This window comes from Aquila chrysaetos, chromosome 7 (genome assembly GCF_900496995.4).
Source record: "Aquila chrysaetos chrysaetos chromosome 7, bAquChr1.4, whole genome shotgun sequence".
Classification (NCBI taxonomy): Eukaryota; Metazoa; Chordata; class Aves; order Accipitriformes; family Accipitridae; genus Aquila; species Aquila chrysaetos.
The window spans coordinates 21,093,443-21,120,011 of NC_044010.1; the positions used below are offsets into that span (position 1 = coordinate 21,093,443).

A 26,569-nucleotide genomic window follows, 5' to 3' on the forward strand; every position below is an offset into this window, starting at 1 on the left:
ACTGCACAGCACTGCCTCTGAGCTAGGGGAATGGGCCCAGTCTGTGTCCGTGGACTAGGAACTGTCAACTCAGATAGTTCAGCTATGTATAATAGGATGCTAACTGTAGAAAACACAAAAGAGGGGAGGAAATATCAATTCCATTTTAATGTTCTTCCTGCTCATGGCAGCAGCATCACAGATTGGGATTATTGGAATCACTATTTTCCTTTATACAGGCTCCTAACTTTCGGGATTATAAGTGTGCCCTACGTGAAGTACAGATGCTGTATTTTTATTGCAATTTCAGTCATGTTCTTAAACCGTATTTGGAGTTCTGCATTGATACAGAAGTTTGAACCCTTCACTTAATCTTTACTATTGCAGCTTAAAAGCATTTCCATCCTTGAAACTGTTTTGTCAAGTTATCTTATTTTCTCCTTCGAAAATTAAATAGTTAAAAAAATGTAATCCTGCTGTTGTTTGCATTTTCCTAAAATTAGGGTGTCTCGGTCCACTGTGTTCATTTTGCAGCAATGTGTAGTGCATATGTAAGGCATCCAGAGACGTTGCTAAATACATGTGGATGCATTTCTTTCAGGAGATGATTAATTATTAAATAAATACCTCAGTCAATACTGTCAAGCAGCCCAGAGTACAATACATTATATCTTACCAAGTAGCTGATGTGTTCCAAAAAAGGGAAAAAATGGCCAAAAGTGCATCTCTGGAGCCAGTGGATTTACCTCTTGCTCTAGCACTAAGCAAGTTGGATATATTTATTGTGCATGTACGTAATATATATGTAAGATGCTTTTAATGTTTTTGTGGAGATTTCTATTATGTAATTTGCTTAGTTTTATGCCTTGAAGCAGGACTGTAGAAATTATTATCTTATGTATCTAATTATTTCATATATATATATATAATCGAAGCCCATGTTCCTAAGACACACAAAATTACCAAAAATGCATGCCTTAGACACACAAAATTACCAAAAATGCAAGACTTAATTAGTCTTACCATTAATGCAAATAGAAGTAGGGCTTCTTCAAGAATCTGTAGATTTCACATTTAATCATAAAAATACTTTTAAGAAAATCTAACAACCAGAGGTTTTACATATTTTTCCCTACTTCCGTTTGCTTCACTCCCGTTTGCAGTACTTAACTAGGCTTTTTTAACATCTAATTTTATAATAAGTTTATAATTTATGCTGATACAAGCTTTACTCTCTGATACAAGCGGAAATTACGGCTCCAGTTCAAGTCCTACTATGCAGTTGGGCAACAGCCATTATAGCAGTGACAATGCAGTTGCTACTCATCAGGAGTTAAAAGAGAAACCGGTTCAAGTAGGTCAGTTGACTTGAGGACTTCACAAGAATAATACCAACACTGCGGGTGTTGGTGACTGTTGGTCGGTCACCAGCAGGTTGGTAGTGAACAACAGTCCTCAAACTTTGAGTTCTTCTTAACTCTTCCTCCTCAAGCAGTAGCTCTGGAGGAGCTCGCAATACTTGTTACAGTGCCCCGCCTAATATGCACCTAAACGTGCAGCAGCAGTGACTGAACTGTAAAATGTAAATTTTGCCATTCAAAGGCACTAATCACATTCAGTGTTATCAGTTTGGCAGGAAAAAAGAAGAATTCCTATGGAAATTATGCTGGCCAATTAATATTTTACAGTGGTGACCTTTGATATCAATGGTTTTTAGCGTATGATGTCATTAATTTTAGGGTTAACAGAGCTTGTCTGCAAGGTGGATAGTGAGCAGAACTTTTGATGAGTGACTTCTGGCTGTGATTTTGCTGTACTAGTCAACTGACAAGGAATTTTAATCTGAAAAGGTGGCACATGCTTCAGGTCTGGAATTGCCTCCTCCTTCCACCCCCTTTTTGTACAAAGCTTCAAGGCACCATGTAAAAGACATCTATTTGATAAGACTTCTGGGTAGGGCTGAGAATACCACCCAGAAAGAAAAGGAATAGGATTTGCTCTTTTATCTGTCAGATACCATATAAATGTTTCCACTGTGTCAGGCTGCTGGTACACATTATAAGTTGGCTGTAAATGTAATTGCTTTATAGGCATCTGAGCTACATCCATTAAAATAACAAAGACAAAATTCAGATTTTTATGGGATTACAAAAACACTGTTGATGTATATGGTGGTTAGTATGTGTTGCAGTGAACGCCTCACAGTATCATGGGTGAATTTAACCACTTGAATTTTAAAACTAGGATTTGGATTTAAATCTGAACTTGTCTATATGGTCTTTCTTTAAGTCAGTATTTCTCCTTTTGAAAGAACTAATTTTGGGTCATATTCTGTCTTCAGTCCCCATGAAAGAGGAAGGAAGAATAGTGATTGTCATATGAACTTCAGGATTTTTTTAATTAATAAACTTTTTGCAGGGTGAATGAGGGAAACCATCTCTTGTGATTTGTATAGCTTAGAGAGACAGCCTTTTCCCTCTTAATGACTGCTGTAAACTATGACAGCACTTCAGATTTCTGTCAAGGATCTGAGGAGTTTGACTGCCGCCTATTTCTGGTGAAAGAATATAAATCTTAAAAGTTAATCAGAGGGAACTGAGGAAACTATCTGAAGAAGAGATCAGTGCCCTGAAGGTGCTTGTTCTAGTGATGCAAGTGATGAGCACTAAGATTTCTGGAGCATTTCTAGAACACAGGTAAAAGAAGGAATCAGTAAGTATTTCAGTGAAATTTAGGAAAAAAAAATTATATATAGTTGCTTCAAATCCATGTAACTTATTTTAATAAGTAACTGCTTCCATGGTTTTTAAGTTTTTAAATGGAGTTTTATGTTTTTTACACAGTCTCACAACAGTGACAGCAATTGCTTACAGGGAAATAACACTTAAAAACTTTTGAGATTCCTTCCTGCAATTTAGTACTTTGAAACAAGGACTTGAGACAGATGTTTCTGAGCAAGTAGAACAGAAGGAGTCCAAATAATTTGGAGAAACATTACTACAAAAATAAGTTGAAGCTAGAGGCTTTCCTCCTGCTGAAAGGGTTTTATTTACTGTAAAGTTCTTAAAAATTCTACCTTTAATCACTCGCTGCAGAGAACTGAAGAAAGTAGATTTATGTAGCGTACTTCAGCACTCAATTAAAAAGTAGCAAAGAAAATCCGAAGACTCTTTTCTAGTGCCTGCAATTTCCTAAATCCCATGGCTAGGGAGAAATCAATTGGTTTTGTGTCAGGCTTCACTGTTGCAGATGTTATTTTGTGACTGCTGTTCTAAAGATAACATTTCAATAGTTCTGTCTTTGGAATAGACAAAGTAGAATTTTACTACAAGTTGCTGAGTTTGCAGATTTTGGGTTTATTAGAGTGCAAGGAATAAAAATTGTCATTGGTTGTTCATTAAACAGTACTTCTGCTATATGTTCATTCTGAAATAAACTTAGGCTTTATTAAATTATGCTAAACATCCATAAAAAGGTAATACACACTTTATTTTTGCCTTGTTAGTAATTTTCATAAGGACTATACAGTCATGATAGTGCACTCTCTTATTTTTGTTAGTTTACATGCATCATAAAAATCAGTCATCTCTGAATTGGTTCTTGACAAAAAAATGCTGACTTATAATATTGTGTTCAAACATTATTTTGATAAGCTGTTTTGAGTACCATTTGTTACTACGAATTATGTTTTGTTTGAGCATTAAAATATTTTATTGTTAGGTCTGAATAACACTCAAGAACTGGTAATAAAGTATCTTGCACTCTTTATACACAAACTAGATCACCTAGTAGGCTCAGTATCAGAATCTTCCACTGCAAGAAAAAAAAGGGCTTCTTCAGGTTAAACCGCTAAATATCGAGTATGCTCACATTATTTTCTGCAGGAGGTATCTGCATGCTCCTCTTGTCCCTATGACCACACATTAATTCCCGAAGTTTGGGGTGAATATTTTTTTTCCGTTGAAGTATGGAATAGGATGAGGGGATTGATAAACAAAAAACCAAAGCTGTCTGGATGGACATCCGATTGCTTATCTTGTTCTCATAAATGTCCAGTGCTCTCTAAACACGGCATTGAAGGGGATTCTGTTCTCCTTGCATCTTTCAGTGGCATAATGAGAGCCCACTTAGGACTTGCATCTCCCCAAATTAAACAGCAGCTCTCTCTTTTGACACAGTTAAGGTAGCACATTGATACTTCAGTCTCAGTACAAAGGAAGAAGTCACCTGAGAGTTCTGCTGTGGTCCAGTCTTCCACCGTCTGATGGCCTTTTCTGTACCTCTTCCTTCAGAGTTCTTGGGTGCTCAGATCTTGTCAGATTTTTTTCCTCAAAGAATGTAACTAACCTGACTAAAGACTAAACCTTAAAACATGTTTGCTAATATCCTTAGACCATCATAGCTGCAGCAACACTTTTTTTTCAGACTACCATCAATTTTTGACAGCATTGTCTTCTGACAGAGGTGAACCAGTACTTCACTGTATGAAAATCAGGCTGAGTGTCCCTGAATTTTTTCTATTTTATTTTTGCACATTGTGTTTATTTCCTTAAGCAACTTGTTCCCTTTTCTACCACCATCACTGTAAAAATTCCCAGTACCTGATGGATAATTCTGTCTTGTACAGAATTCTTACATGTTGTATTTTTGCTACCTATAATTAAAATGTGTTAATATGTCATGGTTACCTTCCTGTTAACATTATTAAAAAGTAAGTTCAGGTATTGTTGTCCTGTACGTAGACTTGGGTTGTCTGTATGTGGGGGGTGTGGTGCCCCCATAAAAAGAAGTCCAGATTTCTTTTGAAATGGTATCTGTTTCAGTCGACAGTATCCGTTACTGAGTATTGCATGCCCAAAATAACATTTTTTAATGATCAGAAGTTACTGCGCTGTAGAGATTTATTGTCCTTCCATTTTTAGTGTGTGGTGTCCATTGATCATGGGACTTCGGCCACTTTTCACAAATAGCTTTAACTTATTATGAAGGTTGCTATGGGTTTCAAGTACTTCTTTCCAAGAAGAAAACTGTGCTACCATAAACAGCTGGGAAAATATCCCACTCCATTTCCTTTTCAGCTCTACTGTCTTTTACTGTAAGTCAAAGAATGCAGTAGGAGGCTCCTAAGAATTCTTCAAATAGTATCCAGCTATCATAATTTTTTTGTACTTTTGCACAGCTTATTTAAAATTCGTCTACCTTTTTTCACTCTCTTTTAAAAGGCTTTAGTATAAATATTTGTAGCCACAACTACTTAGATTGCAGCACTGCCCCAAATTACCTTCATTCTTTTTAAACACAGGGGAAGACAACTCTTCTCTGAAAAGAGAAGCCTGGGAAACAGGACTCCACAGTTTACTGCATTACTGTAGTTTTTAAATAGATGGAATTAGACTTGTCCTAAGTGTGTTTTCTAAGTTGTATTTGGTTTATAGGATGGCTTAGGAGGACCCAGAGCAAGGAAGGGGGAGGGGAGACTAGGAGAGGAACTTCTGGAAGACCTTAAATCCCTATCTTCCTCTCTCTCTCTTCTAACCCCCATATTTCAGATTTCTCTTGTCACCTCAAGGCAACAACTACAGGATTTATAAACATTTTAAATGGCGTGCTACATGTATTAGCCTGAGAAGTGATACCTTTTAAAACCACACTGCAAAGTCTGTTTCCACAATTTTATTTTTATCATAGAAATCTTCATTGACTCCTGCAGAAGGAGAGATTATGAACTTTCTTATTTTGTAGCTAGTATCAGCAAAATCAGTTGTAAATCAAAAAAATCTCCTGTGAGTACATTTTACACACTGTTCTCTTCCCACAAATTTTTGCAGTAGATTCCTCACACACACACACATACAAACACACACACACACTTGTGTAGCCCTTTTCATCTTGACTTTTTAAATGTTCTAAAGGGAAGATTCATTAGCCTGCTTTGAAGCAGACATTAAGATAATATAGTTCCACGACTAAGACACAGCTGAGAGAGAGCCAGATTTTACTGCCCAGCCCCATCAATTAGAGTTGAGGAGGGAAACACTTCTCAGCCTAAATTAAATCTCAAAATGGCCAGAAATCCATAAGGAGTCAATGCCCTTTGATAGCTCTTGAAAACAGAATAGCACCCAAGCAAGAGGTTTGATAATGCACAGGCCTTGTGCTGTTTATCAGCAGAGGGTGGAGATTAACCCGCCAAAGAGAGTAGAGAAGCTTAGTGACATTTTAATGCCGATAATGAAACCAACAAACTTGAAACAAATTGCTTGTTGCTCCCGCTGCAGAGCTGAGACAGATACCTTCCTGCTTGCTGCAGGAGGAAGAATCATTGATTCTGAATCCATGGCACTTTAAGTTGATCTCTAAAATTGGTTCTGGAGTTGATGATGTTGAACTTCCATGCTGCGTGTGTTGTGACGTACGCGTTTAGGTACGTGTTCTAAAGTCATATCCTCACCTGTGTCTCTCTCTGGTATGTGTGCCAGCTCTAAATGCACTTACATTTTCAAGGCTTTATTTGTACTGTCAGCACCAAGGAGCAATACTTGCCTTTTTTCGTCATCAGACCGCTTTCTCATAGAGCACATTAGCTCTCCTGAGTACACACAGGCACCTGCCCTTTTTCTCTGGGTACCAAGTCAAGAGGTGTAAGCTAAATCCAGCCTGCCAGGCATGTGCCCTGTGCTGAAAATGAGAGAATTTATTCTGCCCTGCATGGTCAGAGTGACCATCATGGTGATGTACCTACCAGGTTTCCAGACGGCAGCTGTCTCGTGGCTGCTGACTCGGAGTGCAGCCGGGTAAGTGCACAGTGAGAAGTGCAGCTGGCAGCCCACCGGTACCCAAGAGTGGCACTTCCATGTAGGGCACAGACTCTAGCCAGCCTATTTGAAAGTTACTACTCAGCATGTGACAAATCTTCACTATTCAGACAGAAGAGGGAATGTGGGTCAATTGCAAACAAAAAATAAATAAATGAAAAATAAAAACTCATTGGGGAGTATGTTGAGGAACGCAGCAGCAAATCAATACTGAGATTTTCCCCTTATTAACTTTTCTGTGCATGAACCTGAAACATTGTTATGGGTTTCCACTGCTCCTAAAGGTGATCTTACTATCAGAATTATTTTTAATACTCAGTCAACTGCTTGCTTTCCAATCAGTTAGACTTCTGTCTTCTTGCCTTTGGTAACTTTGAAGTTACCATAGTCACTTGTTCCTTTAAACTTAAGAAGTGCTTATCTGACACATCAGCAGCAATCCAAAACAGAATTTTTCCGGTCATCATAAATGTAATAAACCACAATCACTCCCTTGCTGTGGGTTTGGAATTACAAGTCATCGCTTTTGATTTGAAACATCAAAAATCTCATGTAAACATTTTACCTCAACTATATGGCTGTGGCATGCTTGGCGCCAGACTGTTAGAATTTTTACTCAGAAGTTTGTACTGCACTGTGTCACACTTTGTGCTCTGGGACTACGTACTGTGAAAGCATTCACAGTGAGTAAGGGTGTCCCAGCCTGGTCTTACATGAATGTGAACTTTAGCAGAAAATCTGGGAAAATACAAATTATTTATATATGTATCTAGACCTCCAAGAAATGACAGCTGAAAATAGAGAGACCAATGAGGGAGAAAAGTGATATACCCCAATTCTTTTGTAATGTACCTGGTGGTGTTTTCCCATATTTTTCACAGGTTGAAGCCAGGAGACAGCTGAATGGCAGCATTTATGTTTTTTCAGAACAAGAGATTTTGGCCTTCGTTTATTTCTCTGTAGAAGGTGATACTTTCCACAGATGACTGCAGAGAGATGTGCATATCAAGGATATTGGGTGTTTCAGATTGCTTTGATAAGAACAAGTAGCCTACAAATCACTAGATAGGAAATGAAACATGGCACATTGTCTTAAACTATCTCCCTTAATAATAGTTTTTGCAAAACACCGACATAAATATCTGGTAGTCACGTTGCAGAAAGGCATTCAATGGTCCTTGTTCAGATACTTGAAGGTAAGAAGTAGTTAATTAGATTTCAGAGTTTAGCAGGCTTAGCAATGAAACAAATTTATGAACAAAGGAGGTTGGCAGCTTTTTTGAGTTTTTGTTTGGAATTAGGGAAGGAATTGGAAAATAAAATTGTTCAGAATTTCTTTACTTTTATTAGAGTGAGCAGTCAGAGTTCGACCAGTTTGCTAAATGAACTCAGACTCTCACACTTCCTCTGCATGTAACTCTAGTACCCAAATTTTCTGTACGCATTCATTTCAGACAGAGGTTATAAACAGTGGGTTTCTCACCCACTCATTTCATACCAAGATTATAAACAGCTGAGTTTCAGCCATTCCGTAGAACTGCAATGCTCCATGACAGATAATGTAGCTATCGCTATACTATCTCTGTTGCTGGTTCTGGAGTTTCTTCTCTTGCACTGTCTGCCTGGCCAGCCACATCAGAAATGCCTGCTCCCGAGCTCTGCTGTCTCTTCCAGCACATAGGCTTGTACTCACATCCCATCTCCTACCAGTTTTTTTCTACAGGCACATTCAACCTCTGATATTTTTCACTTGAACTGGGATTAACGTATCACAAAATTAATTGAAGGCAATCTAAATTTCATTGTGACTGCCATTTCCTAGATTAGTCATATGGCCAAAGATGTATACAGAAGCTAAAGACTGTGTATGAGCTTGATCGTTGTATGTAATTATTGGCCTGAAGACTGGGATTGTTTCATTTCTGTGGTGTAGAATTATACTTCCTTGCTTGCTTTATACTAGCCTCTGTGGGTGTCAAGCAGTCCTTGAAGATGTGAAGATTTTTGTTTAAATAATAAAAAATGAAACACATTGAGCTTAAAATGAAAGTATTCAGCTTGTGTCAGCTGAATAACAAAACTTATTCTGAGCACCTGGAAGGTATTCATAAATAGTAATAGTCAGAACAATAATTAATGAGTATTTAATATGCAGAACAAAATACTGTTTAGTAATTAAGTACCACCTTGAATCTCAGGATCTGAAAAGCACCTTATTAGTATAAACGAATGAAAATTTCTATAATTTTACTCTCTTTGAGACAGATAATTGCTACCACAGCTTTCAAGAACAGAGTACTTGAAATTTATAGCTTGTCCAATACCAGACTAAGAAATAGACACAACCTTGTAATATTTAATTCTAAATATGAGGAAACCAATGAGTTATAGAGAAACAGTAGATCAACATTTGCATTCACCTTTGTGAGAAGAATTACAAAATGTGTTATTTAGAGATGTAGGCATTACACGCAGGATGTTGAGGTCTCGTATGTACCTGTGAGGAAGGACTGAGAGAATGGTGCTTGCACAGCTTGGAGGAGAGGTGGCTTCGGGGGGGGGGAAGCCTAACAGCAGTCCCCAATACCTACAGGGAGGTTGTCGGTAAGGCAGGGCCAGGCTCGTCACAGTGGTGCATGGTGGGAGGACAGAGACAACGGGTTTAAGTAGAAACAAGGGAGATCAAGGCTGGATATGAGAAGCAATCTCTTCACTGGGTGGACAGTGGAGAGTGCTTAGGGGAGCAGGTTGCCCAGAGAGGCTGTGCATTCTCAGTCCTTGGAAGTTTTCAAGACCCAACTGCATCAAGCCCTATGCAACCTGCTCTGACCCCACAGCTGACCCTGCTTGAGCTGGAGATTGGACTAGAGACCTCCGAGGTTGCTTCCAACCTGATTATCCTATGACCCTACAATACTACATCTGTCAAATACAATAGTTGCTCCATTAATACCTGGCAACTATACTAGTGTGTAGTTTAAGTCCTAAAACTGCAAATTCCTACTCCTGCGAGTGGATTTAGTGATACCAATAGTCCCAGTGAGGTTGATAGGATTGCTGGCAAGAATAAGGCATTGAAAGATCACATCGCTAGCCTGGAAACCACTTTTCTTTTGTTTTTTGTTCAGAGACTGGACACATCTTCCCTGAAAAACCTCTACCGTCAAACAAATTATTTGAAAGGCAAAAACATTATTCCTTTGGTATTTGTGGTTTTACATGCTAACTTCCAGTCTTTACAAACAGGTTATTCCCCCTAATTGCCATGTGAAAAGCCATGATTAACACAGGGGAAATTTATTTACTTTATAATTGAAACTGATGTCAAATAAAATGTGCCATAATAGAGGAAAAACTAATTACTTCTCAGTTTTAGTAACCTTAGATATCAACAGGATGTAAATCAAACTAAGAAAGTGGTCTTTGTTGTAGTTGTTGCTATTATTGTTGTACTTTTAAACCACATGATGTCCCTCTGACAGAACTGTTTAAATTTTTCTATGAAATTTCACCCTTTGCTCTTGCCACAGATTTGCAACCAATGTGATGCCCTGTTTCTACAGGGATTTATTTTCATGTACCAGTATCCCCTCTGTTTTTACAGGTGGACAAAAAAATACATTTGCTTGACAGGGTTATTTTCGACCTACAATAACAAAACTGTCTGGTAAAAAGAAAAGTGGAAATTCAGCACTTATAAGTTAATTTAATTTGTAGAAATGTAATTGAGCAACCAAGACAGATTTCCATCTGCTAGAAATTTTCAAGTGAGCTTTCGGTAGAGGGCTTAGGCAGCTTTGCATTGCTAACAAGAAGGCTGAACTTTTCTCTTTGTGTCACTACTTGAGTAATGGAAAATTGATAATTTAGAGTTACTTCCTCTGTGCAAGAGTTGCATCCCATTAAGTCTCTTATCAGGCTATTTCATGTAGAATATGAGTTGTGTTTTATGGAGAAGCATTTCTAATTCCAGAGCAGGTCAGACCGTAACTGCAAGTTTAGCAGAGAGCTTTTAATTTAAAAAGGAGTGGTTACTGGGTAATGCACTGACACACAATCAAGAGTAGCTGGGAGCTGAGTCTTGGGGATGACCATATTTCTCTCAGGAATTCTTGTGTATCATTTCTTGGCCACTTCTCTTACAAATCATAGACTTGCAGATAATCTTAGCAGAATAATGCACGCTGATTTTCTCTTTGAGAAATACTGAAACCCACGCACTTAAAGAAGGCTACTGTACATCCAGAATACTTGCTTAAAATTGAAACTCAAATCTTTGAAAAAAAGGTAATTTCAACTTCCTCTATCTGGAATTATTTCCTAAAAAAAAAGTCTCTAATAACATAAACCCCGCATTCTCTATATGATCTGGTTTTGGTACATTCAGTTGCAGCTTCTTGGCTTCAACATGATCCAAATTCCAATATTATATCTGATTCTCTGTCTGCTTCATTTTCATAATACACCTGGAGTCCTCTGTATTTATTTGAACAGTAAGCCAGTATTCCTCATGCCTAATGAATGTTGGCGGACTCAATATTATTAGTTTCCTCCATGTGTTTTATCAGAGGATGGTCTATTGCACGTGCTTACCTACCTGATATGAAAGTGTACCCTGCTGAACAATAGTTGTTTTACTCTCAACTTAAAGCAATAAGACCAAAGTGTTGAAGGACTTGGTATTTGTAATGTTAAAAAAATTATATATTTTTGGACCTCTACTGTAAGTACCTTATATGAACTACCTTTTTTTAATGGACATTTTTGTCAGTATCTGTGTATATTTTCGAAATGCATGATTTTTACATTTTTATTTTCAATCTGTTCTTTCAATTAGTAATATGTGGTTGGAATGCTTTCTAACATGCCCTTCTTTTATAGCGAAGTTAGCCTGCCAGGATCTGTGCCATTTCAAAGTTTATGAAAATTTTCAACTATGGTTGGAAGATAATTTAATATTAGATAATTTATCACTGACAATTTCTGTTGAAAAATCTAATATTTTGCAATAAATCTCTGGTTTTGAATATTTTAGTGGAATTGAGAAGGGGGGAAGAAAAGGGTTAAGAATCTTTTCAAATCAATTTTAATTGTAGTTTAGTTTACATTTGCAGTTCAATAGTGAGCATTATGACCTTGATACAGCAATCTTATACTAAAGAGATTGGTGTGTGGGCTAAATGCCTCAGTGTATTACTAATTTTTTAATAAACTTCCTTTGTAATAGCTGTTAGCCTCAGAAAAGTATTTTCCATTTGTAGATGTTTGGATGCTTTAGAAAGGGTGTAAATGTCACTGTTCCATTTCAGCAATGTTGCAGATTGATATTTATTGGAGATTTCAAGTTAATTTTACCATGGAAAGCTCTTGGTGCAGAGAAATAATGATAACATGAAAAAAAATTTACTCAAGGTTACACAACAGTTCATTGGAAAGGCTTGGAGTAGAAGCCAGGTTGCCTGACTGTTGTTGCAGGCTGTTACCCATTTTCCTCTATAGCCTGCTTTCAGCATTTGATAGAGACTTCTGCTTAAAAATCAAATAAAAAATATGTGTTTCAACATTTTAAACCTATTTTTCATATATCAGAATATATGTGTGCTTCCTAGGGTCCTTACCAAGGATCATTTTTATTTATTTATTTATTTTATTTTGCTTTATTCTTTGCTTTGTTTCATGTCTATTCAGTTTTATTTATTCCATGTTTTCTTTTTGTTTTGTTTTTGTTTTTAGTTGTGTCTGGTAAGTTGAAATTTTATTGGCCATCTTCTAGTCATCGTATCACTGTGACGGGAACTTCTCCCCTTCCCATCCATCCCCTTCCATGTCCTTCAACCAGTCAGCTCCCACCTTTTACTTGTTATTGACAAGACACATCGCACAGAATAAATTCTGCATGAAGTATGGGTAACTTAATGGCAAAGAGAAAGGTAATGGGTTGCTAACTTTCTGTCTGTTTTTACATGATGTAATGAGTCAAAACCTAATGTCTTCTTCCTTCAGTGACTGCATTAGTTGAACTTCAAAGTGTTCTATAAAAAATTATTTTTGTTTTAAAGATCTCAAGGATAGAAGCTGTTCTTTCCTTAAGTGGATTATTATTTCAGCATCTTTTACAGTATATTCATCACATACCACACGTATGTGACCTAAGGTGTGAAAGCAAACTGAAGTTAAAAAAAAGACAGTGAAAATGCTTCCAGTACAGAGAACATTGAATGGAATTTAATAATGAAGTTTCGCTTTGCCCTGTTTTAATTCTTCTGACATTGAAGCTAACAGGATTTTTATTATTTACCATAATGGCATTTAGAATAATACGCATATGCATGTTATGCATATATATTTAGAATAATATACATACAAAATACATATTTAGAATAATATCTAGAGAAACATATATCTATTTACATTTTATAAATTCTACCGTGGTTACGTGGAAGACTGAATTTCCCTTCATTTTTTGTGTTCAGTCATCCATGAATGGTTCTCTTTAGGTACTAGAATCACAAGCATTCATCTCTTCCTCCAGTGGTTAGAACCATTTTAATCTCTTTATAGCTGTACCCATTCTCAATTTCAACGAAATCTGAAACCTTATAAATCCTATGCACTAGCCAGGATTTAGAAACCCTCAGTTCCATTTTGTGTGGCATTGTGTCACAGATTAGTACAGAACCAGCCAAGCCCTAAATTTAACTATATGCTAAATTTATTCTTGTTATTAGAATACAACAGCATAACAAAGGTGCTTCACCCTCATCTCCATTTTCCCCATCATACCTTACAACCCTGTGGCAAACCCACAACAGTTTTACCTTCTATTCTGAATTAAAACATGCTGTCATGTCAAAGTCTTCCCACATCTTCTTCCAAGGTATTGACGGAATGTTTCAGAGCTAAATATTTTGAAGTCTGCTAATTCCTGGAGGTCAATCTTACCTTCAGTTGGGGTGGTTTCTTATCTAAGGTAATTCTAGGAAAGGTAGCATTTGCATCCAAATATAAGTAATAATATGTTGTGCTTTAAAAATTCCTCCCAAAGCAGGAGGGTCATAGGAAGAGTATATTCTAATATGAATTCAATAGGGAGCAGAGACACAAGGCATGAGGAACAGGTAACTGAAAGTATTGGCCCACAGGAACACTGAGAGCAATTTTTTTAGAAAGGACTTTGAGTGTTATTGAATTCACTCTAGATAAAGCCACAATTACTTGACGTTTATAAAACACATTGAGTGATATCTTTAAATTATATGATTCACACTCTTTTTAAAGGAAAATCTTGTAAACACAGAAATGTTTGAAAGGGAAAAAAAAAAAAAAACCCAAAACCATACCAAAACCATATTTGAGCTATGACAGTCAGATTCAAAACATCCCCTTTATTCTCAACCCAAAGAAGAGGGAGAGGATAATTAGTTTTGGACAGATGATCAGAAGGAATTGGAAATGAATAAGTAAATGGACTTGCATTTAATGCACATTTTTCAAGAAGTGAGAGTTAACAGCTTATAAAACATGATAGATTTTTTTTTTCTGTGCTAGCTCCATCAAGATATCTAGTGCTATTGTCTATGCTGATGCTGATTTTTTTTTAATGTGACTGACATTATTTTTTGACTTTCTATTTACTACTGGATGAAGGGGTTGTTGAAGTCTGTATAAATCAAACAGTTTGGACAATGCTGGCAGTATTTATAATGTTAGGCTGAGCAGATGTTTCAAATTTGCCTTCATTTGCATATATATTTTGTTTGAACATGCCCTTGCCTATGTAAATGAGGAAGACATTTAGCTCTGCTGTTCCTTTAAATTCATTCCTTTTCAGTAATTGGACTGAAGATTTTAAATGGTTATAATTTGTTCAATAGTATTTCTGGGGCTTTTGACTTTAAGTTTTTGAGACCCCGACTACATCAAAAGTCTCTTATATAAGCAATTAAGGGCTTTTTCTCTCCTCAGTTTTCCTAAATCAAAGATGATGACTTTTGTGCATGTAAGCCTGAATTCATAGTGACTCAGCAGTGTTTATTGCAGCCCTTGACAAAGTGTGGCCTGTGGGCCTGTTGTTCCTCAAAGATTTCTCCATTCTGACTTGCAGCTGTACTCCTCCTTTAAAAATCAAATTGTAACAGATTTGTTCGTCTTGGTGACTTGCTCTGCAAGTTGTCTCATTAAGTCGGTGGGGACTTACTCCCTTGTATAAGTGGTCAGTAGTAAAAGTACGTGATGCGCACTCAGAGTTTTAATTGGGAGGCCCAGCAACAGAAAAGATGATCTGAGTGATGCTGAAGCTGTGGCTGTTAGACTGATGGTTTTTTGTGCTACCTCTCCTTATTAAAAGAACTTAACTATTCTGTCTTACACCACTGAAAGTCAGTAGGCAAACTGTGCTTTCAAATAGGCTGATTTTGGTCTTCTGATAGTAGTATGATTTTTTTTTTTTTTTTTTTTTGGTATTTTCCTTTCAGAGCCTCCACAGTTTGTTGTAAAGCCTCGAGATCAGGTAGCTGCACTGGGGAGAACGGTGACTTTCCAGTGTGAAGCAACTGGAAACCCTCAGCCAGCCATCTTTTGGCGGAGAGAGGGAAGTCAGGTAAAGCAGCCTTTCTGTCCCTTCTTCCTGGCAGTTTCTTGAAGAGATGATGTCACATGAGCGAAAAATACTTTAATTATTGTTTTAAAGATGTGGAAAATAAGTCTAGAGTTTGGAGATACTGGATATTTCTCGACTTCTAAGTCACATACATGGTAGGTGATGTCAGCCTTACAAGAAAGGATATCTATGTTTTGCTCAATCTCGCATTTTCTCTATGAATGTAAAAATAAATCTATGAAACAACGAGAAACATTCCATGAATGTTTCCATTCCATTTTCACTGCTACGAAAATCTTTTTTCACCTGACAGGGAGAACTTTTAAGAGATGTAGAGATGACTAATGCTGAAGTTTGTTTGAACTCCCAAACACTCCCAAATTTTCAGAAAGTTTGGCTCTGGGTGTATGGTGCAGCTCTTAGTTTGCCATGTGTTTGTCTGTGGCTGGCAAACTAAACGATTTGCTGTATTGATCTGCATCACTGCATGGATAGGACTCCTGTTTGGGGCTAAGGAAATCTACTTTCCCACTCAGTCATTTGGTTGACAGGTCATACCTGAATAGGTCATTTTTTCTCCCAGCTTCCTTATTTGAATGGGAGGAAAAAAATATTTTCAGCTTCTTTGTAAAGGATCTTGAATGCCAGTGGGGGAAACACAATACAGCACAGCAAGAGAATCACAGTTTTCTTTCAGAGTCATCTTTTGAAGGAGGGATGTGACACAAAGTATTCTTTATTGGAAGGAAAGAAGGAATATGGGATTCTGGTTTTCCTGTGAATGAAGGAATGAATGGTGCAATAGCATATGACAGGGTTCTTTGTGTTACAAAACAATAAGCCAGAGAAATTGAGAACGCTTAGAGATTGACTTCTTTACTCCCTTCGCAACATTTCTGTGTACATATCTAAGTACAACTAGACTGCTAACCAAATTTAGATGATAGTCGTCAATGGTATACCAGTATATTATGTTTGTATTTTTGTATGACCTGGATTATTTTTTTTTTTCTTCGCCAAGTGTTGTGTAGTACATAAATTTTCTGGCTCATTTTTGACTGAGTGGTGACCACCTGTGATGATCGAGGGAAGTGGAGGAGGAGGTCAACGAATAGGGTTTGCTAATACTGAAGTAGAGGATGTTGTGTCTCATTCCTTTGGATGATTTTTGGAAATGCAAAATGTAGTTAGGCAAGAAAGAGAGATAAAAAATACCCTCTGTGACCTTAAAGTATTCTTATTCAGAAATCGTTCGGCCAGAGGTAGAAATTCGGAATCAGTATTTAGTGTAAAGGACTTGTTTTGATTGCAGTTCTGATTCTTGAACACTGTTGGTAAATACTGGGTACTTCATGCCAAAACACTCTAAGTAGAAACTGGCATAGGACTTAATTCTATATCATAAGACTTGTTATAGAACACAAACACCATGATTAGAGAGACCTAAACAGTATCTCTTTTTAAAAAACTGCTCCATTCTTAGGAAGGCGAAAGTTAAACTACAAATCAGTGAACCAACATCTGCATTTAAATGAAATAAATAGAATGCCCTGGAGTAAGTTCTAAAAAAGGATGTTAAAGCAAATTAGGTTCGCCACAGTTGCTTGCACCGTTATGGTATCTGTACATATGACATCTTTGCTAGTACCTGTTAAACTGTGTAAAGCCCAGCATTGACCATAGAGGATGTTAGAGCAATCCTAAAAGACTTGCACAATTATATATGCATATCTGCACCTATTTTATCACAAAAACTCCTATAAAAGCTATGCACATTGAGGTATAGACATGCTTAAGCTATGAAGAGCAGAATGTTTTATATATAATGTGAAAAGATGAATTTGTTTAGATTCATTAAAGTTAAAATTATTGATGTCTGAATTTATTTAACCCTTTTTTCCCCACTTTCTTTCCTATACATCTTGTAGAATCTGCTTTTCTCATACCAGCCCCCTCAGTCATCCAGCCGATTTTCAGTTTCCCAGACAGGAGACCTCACTATCACCAATGTCCAGAGATCTGATGTTGGGTACTATATCTGCCAGACTTTAAATGTTGCGGGAAGTATCATAACAAAAGCCTACTTGGAGGTTACTGATGGTAATGATACCTTTATTTTATCATTTACAAGTTTTTATTTTTATTTCAAGACAGCAGTGGGATGATATGACACTACTTTGAAATCTGCTTTGCATAAATACAGATTGCATGTGTCTTTGAACATAAAAATCCTGGTTTGGCCATCTCTGTCAGGGGTTTAAAATTTTGGATATTGTGTAACATTACGTTTCCATTTTGTATTTAGTAAGTATACTTCAGTTTATGGATTTTTTGTCAGATCTGTTAATTTATCTGGCTCTTTTTTGGTTTCCCCCACTAGATTTAGTTTACTTTCAGATTGCTTGCTGCCTAGCTCTATATTGCTATTATTGTGTGTCCCTTTGCTTAGCATCTCCATTTACCTGTTTTTTCCCTGCTTTTTAATATTGTAGTATAGCAAGGAAAAAACCTCAACCTGTATGCAAGTCAGTACAATAACATACAAATGGATATTATTATACATTCACTTTTAGGAGCAGTTGGGAAAAAATTAAGATGAAAAAGCTTCAGGGAGCATGATTGCAAGCAGTAATATATGCTGATGTGAGGCCAATTTGCCAGTTATCAGAAATACTTCATAACAGCAGAAATACTTTATTTAATAGCAAAGTACACAGGAAAAGTAATAACCTTAAAAAGAGGTTAAGTGCAGTCTGTGGAGAGACTTGAGGGAGGGAAGCTGTTGTCTGAGAAGAGTTTCCATAAACTGGGCCTTTGCCCTATAGAAAACATAGAAATAATGCAGTGCTAGAAACATGCAGTGAACCTGCAGAATAAAATTGTTTATTTACACCCACTGGATTGAGATTGTTTGGAGGAGTAGGACTGCTTCCTTTCTGGTTTCTCACAAGTGGTAAGCCACATTTCTTAATCCACTTTTATCCATTTTTCGCTGGGGAGAAGGCCATGGCAAGGTGAGAAATAAATTTTTAAAAAAGAAAATTAAGAGGTTTTTAGTTAATGACCTGTGCCATCTGAACTTGGAAAAAATCAAATAAATTTAAATATATTTCCTTTACTATGACTATATGCTCTGGATTGGTCTGATGGGTAGTTGTTTTGCATAATGTCTTGGGACAGTATTGTTTTGGTATTTCTGTAAAAGTGAAGGCAGGATATGCAGAATGATATCCTGGTATTACTAACGGTAATAGGAGTTGCCATCAACTTCAGTGGCACGTAAATTAGCCATGGATTTCAGTGGCATTAGATTTCTCCTATAGAGCACAGATAGGTCGGCCTTTTACCACTGACAACTACAAAGCTCTTTACAGATTTCTCAAATACAAACTGTAAGTGAGCTTATTTTGAGTGTCTCTGCAGAGAAAGATACTAATGGCCTCGCAGTGCATTGCAGTGCATTGCAACAGGTTGGGACAAGAAGTAAAGGATAAATTATGCAGTTGAAATCACAGAGTGTCATTTGAACATGCAAATGAAATTACAGGAGTTGGAATTTAGCCAAAAAAAGCAGTACTAACACCCCGTCTGTTGTTATGAAAAGTAATTTAGAAATATCTGATGTTCACAAATTACCAGAACTTCAGGTTTATATTTCAGCTACCAAATGAGTTTTTAAGTTACGTGAGCCCCCATGACACTACTGAACAGATTTATGTCATTTAAATTTGCAGCTATTTTCAGATCATCAGTCCATGTCTTGTTGGATGGTACAGGTAGAAGAGGTCACTGAAACACAATAAGATAGCTTTTACCTCTTTTTTGATTATCCATTTGAAAATGGAAAAAAAAACTCATGTAGACCATCATTCTTTTTTCTATGAATACTAAGACTGCTTTATACCTTTCTGTGCACAGTTATTAAATAACCCATCAATAACATTTAATTTTCATTGTGCGAAGGATGCATCAAAATTGATGCAAACACACTGTGGGATTCTCTTTGTGACTTTGAAGTCATGTTGACAGATTAAGTCATCATAGAACTAAAAGTCAGAAACTACTGGAAAAATATTTCTTAGTTGAAAACTTTTAATATGGTCCTATTCATTAGCTTTGTGTTTACCCTACTGCTAGGCATCTCCCAGTTAGGAAACAATACCAAGATGAGTTGACGGTACACAATAGATTTTTTTTAAGAAGTATGTATTTGCCAGTTTATCCCCTGCCTGCCTACCTCCTTTTTCTCTGTCTTTGAGTGCTGAAAGTATGAATTCTGTTATACAGGCCTGCTACATGGTAGAAGATGAACAAGGTGAAATCTGTGCCTTGACAAAAAATTTGGGAAGTCCTTTCTCATTCCATTATCACTTTATAAAGACACTGGAATTAGAGAATGCCTAGCAGATACCACTATGTGATATGTAATGCTTCTTTACTTTCTTAAAATACTGTGTTGTGTATCATTTTAAAATTCTGTAGTTGTGCATCATTATAATGCACCCTCCCCTGAATAATGCATGCCTCCAACTTTAATTACTTGTTTAATTGTCTTTAGTATGTTTCAAAGCCTCAAGCAACTGCTGGTGCTTAGATGATTAGAAAATTGCTTCCAGTTGCAGAAATTTCTTTCCTGTTGTTTCTTCTGGCAGTGATTGCAGATCGGCCTCCCCCTGTCATTCGACAGGGTCCTGTGAATCAGACTGTAGCTGTAGATGGTACTTTAGTACTGAACTGCGTGGCCACGGGCACTTTAGTGCCCACTATCCTCTGGAAAAAGGATGGGATCCTCATTTCTACCCAGGACTCTCGCGTCAAGCAGTTGGAGACAGGAGCACTACAAATCCGATATGCCAAGGTAGCTTGAACTGGCAAATGGGTTTTCTTGGGTTTTTTCACTTTGTTTTTTCACCTCCGGGCACTTTTGATGTAGTAAATCCTACATTTATAATTAATGAAATGTTAAATAAATGTATTAAAATATTGGATACTTCATGCTTTCAGGTAGTTCATTCTTTTTGTTTAACACCTTGGCTTATTCTGCCTAGGGCACATGATTTCAGATTTCATAAGTAAAAATGCTTTTAAGAGGTATTAATTAAGGGAATTATTTGGTACTTAAAACATGAAGGGGAAAGCAAAATTTGTATTTCAGTAAGATGAATCCTTAAATTGGGCTTTAGCACTAATTAAAATGACCTAATTATTTCAAATGTTTATAAAGAAAACCTTTGTTTAGCATATTGCAGTAATAGACGATATACACAGCTCTTTCAAAACAGTTTTTGAAGTTTGAACATATTCACTCAACCGTGTAAACATAGCTTAAAATAGTTAGCCACCTATCAAATACCTGGCTTCCTTAGGGAATTATAGCAAGTACCTGGGCAGTATTGCTGGTCATGCCTCACACAGTGTAAAATGTTTTAAAATGTTGTTAAGTTTTAGCATACTGGCTAATCTCTGCTATCTTTTCTGTGGTATGAAATGCAGTAATTGTTTTAAAATTAGGCTGATTATATCACTTTACTATGTTCCCTAGAGTTGCCCTGTTACCAATTACAGGCTACACTGACTTAGAGTTTGAACCCCTGATGTTTGAGCACTTCCATTCAGCTCATCTGCTGAGGCTGGGACCTTAAGAGGATAGCATTTCTATTGGGGCAAAAAAAAGAAACTCTTGAAATGTGATTAAGTCACATATGGACAAATAATCCAACATTCAGAACTGTATTAGAATAGCATATGGAGATTCCTTTTTTGGGTCTGCTGTAGAGTGAAATTTATACTAACACAGGGAACCCCATATGTACAAGGCCCTGTGCAATATTTAAGCTTTGTTTTAAGGATGACATGCTCTCCAGTGCTGCAGTCCAGACAAATCCCCAGGCATTACTTAGGCAGAAGGTTGACAGTTGCACGGGGTCTTGTCATCTGAGTTCATTCTCAATTTATTTGTTAGGACCTCTGCAGACTAAGGAATAAATGCTACAAGAATTGGCTTTCAGTTTGTTCATTACAGAATAGGTAACATTAAATGAGAATCTGCAGCTTTTCCAATTATTTAACGAATGATCAGAAATAAGTATCCATTTTCATTTTGCAGCACATGAAATCATAACTTCTAATGGAAGAAGTTTCTGGTTCAAAGTTTTTGCAGCCTAATACGTTTATCCGTATTCATGGGGGAACATAGAGAGCTATAATTACTTTTCTAGCCCACTGAGTGCCTGATTGTTTCAAATATTTATTCTTCTCTTTTCCCACTCAGCTGGGTGACACTGGTCGGTACACCTGCATTGCTTCAACCCCAAGTGGCGAAGCTACATGGAGTGCATACATAGAGGTCCAAGGTAAATCAATTAGGGTTTCTCTGCACGGAGAAAATCCATAAAGGAAAATCAGAAATTGAAATGCAGAAGTTATCTGACTGTCATAAGTTGCCAGTGCAGATGTGAACAGCGTTTAGCTTACAGCTGCTTCCTGTCTATACTCACCATTGCTCTCTCCTTTGTTAGAGTTTGGAGTCCCAGTGCAGCCACCAAGACCCACTGACCCAAACTTGATTCCTAGTGCTCCATCAAAACCTGAGGTTACAGATGTCAGCAGAAATACTGTAACATTGTCATGGCAACCAAATTTGAATTCAGGTGCAACGCCAACCTCTTACATAATTGAGGCCTTCAGGTATATGAGTCTCAGGTGATCTTGCTGTACTTATGCTTATATATAGTATGTCATTGAAGAAGCACGTGCTAACCTGCAGCTGTGTGTGTTTCATCCTTAGCCATGCATCTGGTAGCAGCTGGCAAACTGTAGCTGAAAATGTGAAAACAGAGAGTTTTGCAGTTAAAGGGCTAAAGCCTAATGCAATTTATCTGTTCCTTGTGAGGGCAGCTAATGCATATGGACTAAGTGACCCAAGCCAAATATCTGATCCAGTGAAAACTCAAGGTAAGCTTTTGATACTGAATATTTTAGGTGTCCACAGTGGCTGTCACAAGTTGACTGAGCAATACCAGATGCAGGAATTCTGATAGCTTTCAACTGTCTGCCTGTCCTGGCTGTAATATATACTAGATAGTAAAATAGAGTGTTTAAACTTGCATTTCTCTGTAACATAGACTCTGAAAGCTGCTTAGACAGCGTATTGCATTGCCTAAGGGAACCCTAGTATCTCTTATCCAAAGATAGTTACATCTTGCAGAATAGCTCTTGTTAGCAACAAAAGTAATCTCAGATTTTTTAAGTTATCACGCAAATCCTCAAATTCCGTGGAAATGTTATTATGATGTCCGGTGAATCAAATGAGGCCTAAGACTGAGACAGAGAGAGAAACAGCACATAATCTAAGTTGGTTTCTGCTGCATTAGGAAAGAGAAAAGTTTAAAATTTGAAGGAATTGAGTATCATGAGCCAGTAAAGAAGAGGTTTTTGCAATATCTTAAAAGTATTTCAGTAGTACAGCTATTGAAAGCAAAATAGTAGGGAAGAGAGACAATGCTTACAGATAGCCAAGAGGAAGAAAAGGCTGGGTAGTAGTGGATGACAAGTCATCTGCTGACTCCAGCTATGACTGAAGTCCAGCTATGAACTGCATCTGGCTATGTAAAATTTAAAATAACATTGTGTTCACTGTAGAAAATAAATGACACTTATGATGGTGTACAGGGAATAATTCATTGCAACTTTCCAGCCTGCATTTTTCCAGTACAAATACTTAGACTCTTCAGAAGGGAAAAACTGGACATACTCTTTTTCAATGGAAAAGTGATAGAGATCATCTCTCTTCTTCTCTGCTTTTCCTACTTACTGGAGAAATTGACCCAATGGCTTATTAAGAGTCCCTGTGTTGCATGTTTGTTTCTTTGTTTGCATAAGTAAGTACATGTTTGTGTTTGAAAGGAAGTTCCTTAAAGGAAACAAAGCATTTTCCTTTGGTGACTTTTCATTTTCTCTGAAATTGGTCTGAAAGCAAGTCTTTCTTCTCTCCCATGGGGAGTGAACAATTTCACATTGCTGTCCTGTGTTATGCATTTCTCCTGATAGGTGATAATTTCAGTGGATATATATAGACAGCAGAGTCAGGGCCACATGGAAAATAGGGATTGCATGGGTTCCTAAGCCTGTTACCAAGGAGAGATTTAGTAACCTTTTAGTGATTTCCGTATTCCTGGGAATAGGGCAACACATGTTATTATGTGGGCAGGCTGCAGTGTTCTGCACAAGTCCGTTTTTCATGCAGTGTAGATTCATTCCTGGAGATGAGATGAGGTATTGGGTCTGAATGTCCCAAATGAACTGATTACCGTCCTGACTCTGATAAACAGCGAATGAGGCAGTGTTCTGTTCACTCAACAGAACTGAATGTTTTATAGTGGCATGGGAAAGCTTCGCTGTCCTCTGGGCATTTAGTAGAGCTGAAGACCTGAGAACCACATAAAGCCTGAGTGAAAATAACAACTAATAGATAAAATTTTCATCAGTAGTAAGAAATGTAATCAAGTGTCAAGTTCTTTAAAGCAGTTCCATTCTTCTTCCAATACCATTTCAATTTTGTGTAAGTTGTGGTCTTGCTAAGTAAGTTCAAAAATTTCCCAGTTCACTTTTGTCTAGAGGGTGGTACAGTCTTGTCCTAAATGCATGCCCAGACCAGGAACCTAACCTACCTTCATCTTCACACTTTACCAACATTAACAACAACATGCTTAGGTGTTTTTACTGACAGTCCCTGTCTTGGAGGCTTGGAGCCGAAACGAAAAAACACACGTGTTGTTGTATAGCACAGGTGTGCAAATGGCTGAGCCTATTAATAGCTTGATTCATATTGTTGATGACTTATCTTTTATGACTAGCAGAGATAGAACCAATAATTCCACTGACTTTCCTGTTACTTTCTAAGCAGGGTGGTATTTAGGCAACTCACCAAACAGAAGTTTCTATCTTTAATGCTTTCAAACTTTGGGGGGAGGGAAATACTCTGACAAATGAACTGTTTGGAGGAACATACTACATGTAGATACAGCAGTGACTCAGTGAAGGGTTTTTTTGGTGTTGTTGTTTTGTTGTTATCAGTGTTCCTTGCTAAGAATCCAGATTTGGCACCCACCTCAGTTTGCTTCTTTAACTTTGATGAAATCCCATCTTCTTGTAAATATGTTGAGGGAACTGTATGATAAAAGTTCAAAGTGACGTTGATTTTGTATTCCCAAATGGGAGCTATATTTCTGGAAAGAAACTTGTCCTTGTGCCTTGTCCTACAGCAGTCTTACAGTGGTTTTTTTTTTTATTATTTAGACAAGACCAGAAGGTGGCTAACTGAGAATATGACCACCATGCAAAAACACATGCTTTACAATTGTTGCACTTGCATTTAATAAGTGTCTTCTATATCAACATCAACTGTGCTATCCAAATCTCAGCTTTCAAGATAGTCTACACACCTACAGTGACTTATCACAGTAGTTGTAGTTGCACATAAATACATACACAATTTCTGTGTACTCTTTCTTTGGCACTTCTTGTAAGCAGACAGATATGGAAATTTCCAAGGTCTTCAGAGAACTGAAACCTTGAAGATTTCCTGATCTTGCTTTGTCACTAGAGGAGGTCTTTGTCACTAGAGGCAGGGAAGTAGTAGGCTGGAGCAAAGTTTATGTAATGCATTACTCTGTATCTTGAATTAGATTAATTAAAAAAAAAAAAAAAAAATCACTGTAAGTACTTTTCATGAATTTCCCAGTCTGTGATTTTTAGCCATAGTCAGTATGGTATTTGTTTAAAATGAAGGGATCAAAGAGAGATGTATGAAATCAATACAGAAATTACATTACTCTGTCCATAGTACATGTGTATTTTAGACACCCTATTAGTGATTGCCCTATAAATTTTATACATGTCTGAGAGTCATTCCAGTTCAGTTAAATATGCTTTTTTAAGGGCTCTGCATGCAGAAAATATGTGTTTCCATTGTGCCATTGTGTATTTTGAGATTAATTTGTCCCTTCATGCATTTGAACAATTCTTTTGGCTATAGAATAGACCAAATGTTAGAAAAGCCAGACAGCACTCAGCTGTGCTCTGCCTCCTGTTACTGAAGTCACTTGTCATCAGAGAAGCTGCAGCCACATGACTCATTTTTCTCTTTTTCAGTTGTTACATTTATTTTGTAATTAAATACAGAAAGTTTTCCTATTAATATATCTGAAGATACAGCTTCTGCTTTTGCCGTTCTTCATAGGTTTCCTGGTCTCTTGGAATTTGCAATGGGTGATAGAATGTTTTCTCCTCCCAGCAGGAAAGAATAAAGAGATGCTGCTGTAGTCATTTACCAGAGACATCCCTGAGTGTGTTTTTAATTTTTATGCAGTATTTCCCTCCTGTTTCTCTCTGTCGAAGAAAGTGCCGTGCATTGATTTGGTACTACCTAAGCATTGGTGATTTGTTCAGGAAAATATTTCATGTAGTTTTTTCTTAAGTAATTGGGAAGTACTTAGGGTAAAGTTTATTGGTGATAACATCATATGCTTTATGATCTATTCATCTGTATTTACATATACTTATTTTAACATTCATATATACTTGTAAGAATGGAATCTTAAATTATTACAGATGTTCCACCAACAAGTCAAGGTGTGGATCACAAGCAGGTCCAGAGAGAACTAGGTGATGTGGTACTACATCTGCACAACCCTACTATCCTTTCTTCCTCCTCAATTGAAGTTCATTGGACTGTAAGTATAAGTCTGTGTCATGGAGGTGGTAATATATATTGCTGAATTGTACTGTTTGACTGCAGTGGAGTCATACTTTAAGAAGCTGTGTAGTTTGTATGCTTGTAAATGTTTTTCTCTGGAATGGGTGCTATTTGGGCTTTGCTTTCCTACTTCATTAAATTTTGTCCCATTTTCACCATTTTATGTCTCCATAGAGAGTGCTGTTTACAATACAGTGAGAGTTTCTCACTGTATACTCTGGAAGACTGATCAAAGCCTTCTTAAGTCATATCATTTGAAGCTTTTGCACTGCTTTCAGTAGGAAGTGTATCAGTCCCCTAATGAGATAACATGGGGACTTCCCTGTCTGTCAGTCACCAGTGGGGAGAAATACTGCATAATTCTGTTTGAAAGTGTTACATCCATCCTCCATACATACTGAGCCATGCACCGAAACCCAT

General features: G+C 37.1%; 1 protein-coding gene across 9 annotated transcripts in view; it reads left to right on the plus strand.

Annotated features, from left to right (window-relative positions):
• ROBO1 (roundabout guidance receptor 1) overlaps positions 1–26,569 on the plus strand; it is a 764,721-nt gene that overhangs the window by 686,172 nt on the left and 51,980 nt on the right. For 8 of the 9 annotated variants that reach the window (XM_030020140.2, XM_030020134.2, XM_030020136.2 and 5 more), the window contains 8 exons: positions 12,528–12,536; positions 15,269–15,393; positions 17,322–17,493; positions 20,046–20,251; positions 21,665–21,746; positions 21,912–22,080; positions 22,181–22,347; positions 26,005–26,126. In XM_030020140.2, coding sequence (XP_029876000.1) covers positions 12,528–12,536; positions 15,269–15,393; positions 17,322–17,493; positions 20,046–20,251; positions 21,665–21,746; positions 21,912–22,080; positions 22,181–22,347; positions 26,005–26,126 — 1,052 coding nt within the window. The remainder of the gene's footprint in view (positions 1–12,527; positions 12,537–15,268; positions 15,394–17,321; positions 17,494–20,045; positions 20,252–21,664; positions 21,747–21,911; positions 22,081–22,180; positions 22,348–26,004; positions 26,127–26,569) is intronic. The other variant, XM_030020135.2, reaches the window with a different exon arrangement.